The sequence below is a fragment of the Stylophora pistillata genome, chromosome 2 (assembly GCF_964205215.1).
Source record: "Stylophora pistillata chromosome 2, jaStyPist1.2, whole genome shotgun sequence".
NCBI classification, from domain to species: Eukaryota; Metazoa; Cnidaria; class Anthozoa; order Scleractinia; family Pocilloporidae; genus Stylophora; species Stylophora pistillata.
This window is the reverse complement of record NC_142520.1, coordinates 44,747,102-44,754,417: the sequence shown is the minus strand read 5'-3', so window position 1 is coordinate 44,754,417 and position 7,316 is coordinate 44,747,102. Positions and strand designations below refer to the sequence as shown.

Here is a 7,316-nt window from a genome sequence, read left to right as displayed (position 1 = left end):
GTGTCTAAATAATTAAGTAAGATAACTAATGAATTAGAGAATGAATAGGATATACCCAGCAAAGATCATAACTACTTACTACTTACAAGTCTAAAACGATAAAAATTAAAATTCTAAAAAGCAAGGTGGTACTCTAATATCGTCTAATTATTAACACCAACTATACTTAAAGTCTTCCTCCCTTCTAGTTAATGTCTGAAGGAAGATACAGTCGAAATCATGGTGTAGCAAAGCTTTAGATCGTCTTGCTATAATCGCATATTTCTTAACATTGTCTATATCGTCACTGAGTTCAGGAACCAACGTGTTCTAAACTATTGCTCCTCTACGAGCTACAGAGTTCCTCGTGTAGTAGGTGTTAAAACGAGGGACATCAATTTTCAGTTTCTTACTAAGTTGATATCGCTTGATGTTATCATTGTTCTTAATAGTAGCTGACATAGCGTCTGGAGTCAGGTTATTATGGATTTTATACATAAGCGTAGCTAAGCTAATTTTATACATAAAGGCTAAAGGGAACCAATTAGCCTTTTTCATAACATCAGCATTAGACATCTCCCAAGGTAGCTCAAAGATAATTCTCGCAGCTCTACAATGCAGTGCTTCTAATGCCTTAAAACCTTATTTCTGAGATCTTCCCATACTGATATTCCATACACGATCGACGGCATAATAAATCTAAAATACAAGTCTAATAACATATTCTTTGGAAAAAATTTGCTATGTTTTAACAAGTTTAACTTATCAACAAAGCCTTTTTCAACAACACTAATATGTTTAGACCAATTTAGTTGATCATCTATCAATACGCCTAATTACGGTGGCCCACAACTGTCACGGCAAAACAAAAAGTCACGGCACTACAAACTTTACTCACGGCAAAACTAAATTAACTCACGGCAAAACAAAATTAACTCACGGCAAAACAAAATTAACTCACGGCAAAACAAAATTAACTCACGGCAAAATAAAGAAAACGAGTTGGTCAGCGGTTGGTCAGCGGTTGCTATTTGCATTTGAAATGGATTGTCGTGTAACAATAACACAATACTCGCTCGGAAACCGCCATTTTTCGAGTTCATCATGTTTTGCTCCGCGTGTGGTTCGGTAGTAGATGAAGATGCAAACTTTTGTAAAGGCTGTGGTAAAGGTACGTTTCTTAATTTAAAGTTAGTGGGGCGTCAGTGGTCCAGTGGTTAAGTGCGCTGGACTCTGGGTCGAAGGGCCCGGGTTCAAGTCCTACCAGGGACATGTCGCTGTATCCTTAAGCAAGATGCTTTACCCACTTTGCTTCGTCTCTCGGATAAGACGTAAAGCCGGAGGTCCCTTCTCTTAAGGGTAATGGGTAAGAGACGTTAATTTCCCACGCACGAGATTACTGTGTGCTGGATGTCCTCCCCTGGGGTGGGTTGGGTGGGAAAACAGCAGGTCCACATCAGCTTAATAGTTGCCAATAAATTCAACCTGCTTAAACAAATAAATCAAATAAAAATAAAAAATAAAAATAAATATAGTGCCCCTTTTCTAGGTACAGTGATATAACATGTAGTGTTGAAGGATCTTTTTTAAAATATATGAACCTTTCTTTTACTTAGCAATTCACTCAAGCATGGAGAAACAAGGAAGAAGTTCTGAAGATAGCGATTTTACTAGTACCAAAGTAAAGTCATTTGCAAGCTTCAGGAAAAGTAAGGGGGAAGAGTGGAAATCCCGAGTGACAAAGTTTAGTAAAGAAGAGAAAAAAATATGAAGATGTTGTGGTTCACTTGGGTCTTATGGAGTGGAATGAGAAAGATCAAATTCTCAAATCAAAGAGAGGTAAAAGATTGCCATTACGAGTGTCACCTAATGCAAGTTATGCTACTCTACGACAACAAGCAGAAGAAAAATGGAAAACATTCCACAGCAATCTTTATGATGAAAGTCAGCCGTACCATTTACTATTGGAGGATGGGCAAAAGGCCCTCCTTTTACCCGGGTCAAAGAAAGAGCTCTTCACACTGAGCAGGTATCAAGAGGAATTAGGGAAAGATTTTAAAAGAATCACTTTTTTCTTGTGTCCGGATCGTGACTTTCAAATATCTGAAGGTAACTTTGATGAGCATGATTTGACTGACTTTGGTGATGATGACAGTGATGCCCCTAGTTCATGTAATAAACGCCAGAAATGTGAAATTGACCTAACCTGTAACAGTGATCACAAAACAAGCACTCAATGCAGTCAGTTTTATCAAGACCAGCTGATGAAGATGACTCCGAAGCTTGAATGTGAGTATCAGCTCGACCAAGATCAGAAGCACGAATGTGATCAGTCTAAACATGTTCAGCAGCTTCAGAAGCTTGAGGAAGATGAAAACTTAGCTTTTGATCTTCAAAGATGCTATGATGTGGAGGATATCATCACCCATGAGGAAGAAAACACGACAATCAGTGATTCATCTTCAGTGGTAACCCATTTGGGTAGGCAGGTAGATGAGTCAAGTAATTTTTTCATCGTAGTAAGAAGAGGTGCCCCATTAGACAGGACACTATCAATATGGAGCAGAGAAGTGAAAAAGAACACTGGTAGCACAAAGAAAATTGTAAGAGTCCACTTCAGTGGAGAAAAAGGAATTGATTCTGGAGCAATGGCAAAGGAGTTCTTTACCATCACTCTTCCTAACATTGGCACTGTCATCTTCCCAAATGGGCAGCCAGTGGATTCCACATACCATGTACATAATGGAAACTTCAAAGTCTGTGGAGAGATTGTGGCTGCTAGTATAGCCCAAGGTGGGCCAGCACCATGTTTCCTGGAGGAAAGTGTCTATGGCTTGATGGCAGATCCAAATGTTCCTCTCCAGCAACTTGACAGTGGAAAGCATCTGACGACATCTGACAGGGAATTACTGGATGCAATCAAAGAGGACATAATGGCACACACCGACACTATTATTGAGCATGGGTACACAGGGACTGTTGAGGCTTCTCACACTGAAGAGATCCTTAGTTCTGTAGCAATCAGTTTAGTGACCAAGAGGCTTGTTTACCTCAAGGAATTCCTGAATGGGTTAGATTCCTATGGTTTGAAAGACATTATCCAAACCCACCCCGAAGCTTGTAAGCCACTCTTTGTGAAAAATGCAGGTGACATTGGTGCAGTTGATGCAAACAACTTGTTTTCATCACTGCACCCAGAACATGCTAAGGAAGGAAGCTCACGAAGGAAAGTTGAAGAGGCGACAATGGACCTTCTTCAAGATTTCCTCTTTCACCTTGAAGATGATCCAAATATTAATTGTTCTGGGTATGCAGAGGCAATGGCAAGTTGTGAGGACACAGGCAAGGAAGCTGCAGGATCACAGGAAGAGTTGCTCCTTCCTGACCTAACACCAGCAGGTGTTTTGGGCTGGTTGACTGGGCAGAAACACAAGCCTATCAGTGGAGAACAAATATCAATAACTGTCAAATTTGATCATGATTGTCTTATCAGGAATCCAAAACACCAAATTTGTTTTCCAGTAGTTAGAGCATGTGCAAAAGAAGTCACTTTCCCCATAGCACACATGAAAACACAGGAAACTTTCAATGAAATCTTAATGTTAGCACTATCCAAGGGACAATCGTTTGGTATGGCTTAACGCTATTTAAGACTTTTAGGTAAAAATGGTTTTCCATTAGGGACCACTGCAAAGAGATTTACAGGACAAACAGATGTTGCTTTCACAATCGTTATGGCATTGTTATAGAGTTTTAAAAAAAAAAAACCACAAGTTAATGTTAAAGTTATTTCTGAGGCATACAAATGCAGCTATCATATCAACTTTGAAAATTGATAAGGTTTTTGAGATTCCTAATCATACATGTTCATATGACCTTATGTCTGTTACAACAATGTTCTTCAGTGCATTTCTTTCATTAACAAGAGTAGCCTCATCTTCTGGTTAATGATAACACAAATACAGTTTTCATAAAGTCTTGGAGATCAATTTGATCAATAAAATACTTAAGTTAATGTTATATTTTGACCATGAAGACTTCTTGAGTCGCTTTTCTTTGATAATATATATATTTTTTTAACCAAGCAGTAACCTTTACTGATTGACTCAATGGCTGATATACTGTACAGTAATGTTAACACCAAGTGACAGTTGGTGTGGTTTTGGGACAAAAAAACAAGACATAACTTGCTTAAAATGAGAAATGTCTAACAATATCTTAAGCAATCTTAGACTGAATTTTGGCAATTATGCACCATTTACAGCTACGGTTAAAAGTTTGCGATAAAGTCTCTCTGCCTCTTGCCAGTCGTTTGGAAGGCTGATTCCAAGGGCAATTCTAGCATAATCAAAGTAATCTTGATATTCATTACCACTTCTCCTCTGAATTATGTGCTGAGATACATAGTCAATTTCAAACTGAGGAACGTTGAGCAGAAGGTTTCCAACAGCCCCATGAAACTCAGGCAAATAGAATAGTGAATCAGGTCTACCAGGGACTGTGTTGTGCCTACTTTTCCTAATTCTGTGGCTGTTCCAGTGTTCTTTAACAATGTCTAGGTCTTTCTGGATAACTGGCGCAAAACAGTTCCACAAACATTCCATACTTAATTCAGAAGAAGAGTCTAAGACACCCTTAAATTCTAAATCTTGAAAAAAATTGCGCCACCATGTTGACCTGCTCCGTGAATAAAATGACCACCACCCTTCAATTCTTTGGTTTCTAGGTGACGAGACATAACGGTGGGCATCAGCATCATCATGAAAATAAGACTGCATTGATGCTGCCAATCCGTTTTCAGTGCCAAGATCTGTAATTAGCTGTCTAGGGCACCCCTTCAATTCTTTTACAGTACTTAAGAAGTAAGTGGCAATGTTGTCTGGTGAGTTGTTGGACCTGGTAACCTCAAGCCATAATATTTTCCGGCTGAAGCCATCTATGGCTCCATGTATGGAAAACCCAAAGGGCTTCAGTTTGTCATAACCATCCATGGGCCAAGTATCATTTGGCCCAAGACAATGATAAGTCCTCCTCTTCAACCGGTGAGCTTTCCTCAACTGACAACCTTCTGGATCTACCTCTTTTAATATATCTTGAACTATTATACGAGGAACATGCAAACCTTCCATCTTTAAGGTGTGCCATACCGTCCTGTATCCGCCACATGATCCAGGTCCATGGATAATCTCAAGGATACGTTTTCTAACTGCCTCTAAAACCTCACCAGAATCATTCGCCTTGAAAAAACTCCTTCTCTTGAGTCCATATGTCTTCAATCGCCTTAAAAGTGTGCTCTTACTTATTTCATGGTCATGACGCTTAGCAAGGAAATGAATGATTTCTTCATAACTAAAACCGCGTTGAAAATAATATTTGATAATGGTCTCCTCGTCAATCTCCACCTCAACTTCATTGCTAGAGTCTTCTTCTTCACTTGAATCTTCTAGCCTTAGGTCTAAAACGTCAATGTAAAAAAAATATAGGGATGAACACAGACCACTTTTTCTACCTCTTAACATGTACAATACAACACAATACAATACAAAGAGAAACAAAGAGAAAATATATAATTGACAGACACTTTGCAGGCGTACAGTATTTTCCACCTGTTGAAAAATCCTTAATTCACCAAGGCACATACATAATAAATGTTTCTTTTTACACACAGGCTACATGCACAATCTCATTCCAGACACGTGCTACTCAGCTAATTTGTAGCAGTGTCTTCGCGCCCATCGTTGTTTGGAACTAAAAGAAATGCAAATACGAAAACTTTAAATTAAGAAACGTACCTTTACCACAGCTTTTACAAAAGTTTGCATCTTCATCTACTACCGAACCACACGCGGAGCAAAACATGATGAACTCGAAAAATGGCGGTTTCCGAGCGAGTATTGTGTTATTGTTACACGACAATCCATTTCAAATGCAAATAGCAACCGCTGACCAACCGCTGACCAACTCGTTTTCTTTATTTTGCCGTGAGTTAATTTTGTTTTGCCGTGAGTTAATTTTGTTTTGCCGTGAGTTAATTTTGTTTTGCCGTGAGTTAATTTAGTTTTGCCGTGAGTAAAGTTTGTAGTGCCGTGACTTTTTGTTTTGCCGTGACAGTTGTGGGCCACCGTACCTAATAGACGAGAGTGTGCAACCCATTTGATGGTGTACTGGGCCAACGTTCACTCCTTGAATGGGCCAGTGAATCCTCCACGATGGAGGATCATTGCTTGGCATTTCTTTGGATGAGGCACAAGGGAGTATGTTTTGCACCAGTACAGAAGCTCTTCTAAAGCTTTGTTAAGTTCAGAAATTACTGTGTCGATAGAATCGCCAATGCAATATAGGGTGGTTACATGTAGGTTGTCGCATAAGTTATAGCTTCAGGTAAATCACTTGTGTAAAGAGAAAATTAAGTCGGGCCTAGAACGGAAACCTGCGGTATTCCAGCTTTAACAGTGGCAAGATGTCTGATATCTGAGACTTTTAGAGATCAGTGTTGTTCATCAAGGGAGGCACATCTTTGCTGCTCTATCAGGAATATAGGACGATATATATTATCTATCACTGAATCTGTAAATTCCTGTTCTTCTGTACACTAGGAATTGATCAACAAGAGATAAATAGCTTGAAATCTGAGTTTTTAATCCACGGGTGTGAGAGTTGGCCCCTGGTATCAGTTGTACATGATTTGGTTCTTTACTCTGGAGGGCTGACTGTCTACCATAATTATTCACTTTTTCCAAGGCTGAGGAAAGAAAATATGTCTCTGACATCCTTAAGGTAAATGGCTATACCAAAACATTTCTCCGTATCTGCCAGAAACCATAATTGCAGCTAGTAACAATCCTGATGGGAACGAACCAGCAACTGGTTTTGTTGTTATTCCTTACATCTAGGGTGTTATGGAACCCATCAAGAGAATTTTGAACATATAGCCACAACGTTTAAGTTGCTCAAAAACCTTTTCAGACTATAGAGCATATTTTGCCAAAGCTCAGGATCTTGCCACGAAAGAACAACAAACCGACGCTATTTATAGTATTTCGTGCAATGACTTTGATCACGAGTATATCGGACAGACCAAACGTTAGTTTGGTAATCGGTTGAAAGAGTATCAAAAAGTGGCCTCCTTTTGCAGAAAAGAAAATTCAGCTTTATCGGAGCACACATGCCTGACTAATCATACAATTAGGTGGGATAATTTTAAAATGATCACCACTAATCGACCACCAGTGCCCTTGTTTGGAAGCTTGGCATATCAAACCCACCCGCGTTACCAAAACCAGAAATCATGAAGTGTCTCTTTAACCACCGACAGAATTATCTCCACTGACCTCTAC

The 7,316-nt window shown here is 39.3% G+C and overlaps 2 protein-coding genes across 2 annotated transcripts; one reads left to right on the top strand and one right to left on the bottom strand.

The window, feature by feature from the left end:
• Positions 1-813: 813 nt before the first annotated feature.
• On the top strand, positions 814-4,063 carry LOC148739774 (uncharacterized). The gene is made up of 2 exons (XM_088750036.1): positions 814-1,150; positions 1,596-4,063. The coding sequence occupies exon 2, from the start codon at positions 1,776-1,778 to the stop codon at positions 3,618-3,620; it is 1,845 nt and encodes a 614-aa protein (XP_088606162.1). The 5' UTR covers positions 814-1,150; positions 1,596-1,775; the 3' UTR covers positions 3,621-4,063.
• On the bottom strand, positions 3,799-6,114 carry LOC111338505 (uncharacterized). The gene is made up of 2 exons (XM_022945019.2): positions 5,772-6,114; positions 3,799-5,434 (listed from the first exon to the last, which is right to left on the bottom strand). The coding sequence occupies exons 1-2, from the start codon at positions 5,836-5,838 to the stop codon at positions 4,227-4,229; spliced, it is 1,275 nt and encodes a 424-aa protein (XP_022800754.2). The 5' UTR covers positions 5,839-6,114; the 3' UTR covers positions 3,799-4,226.
• Positions 6,115-7,316: the final 1,202 nt, after the last annotated feature.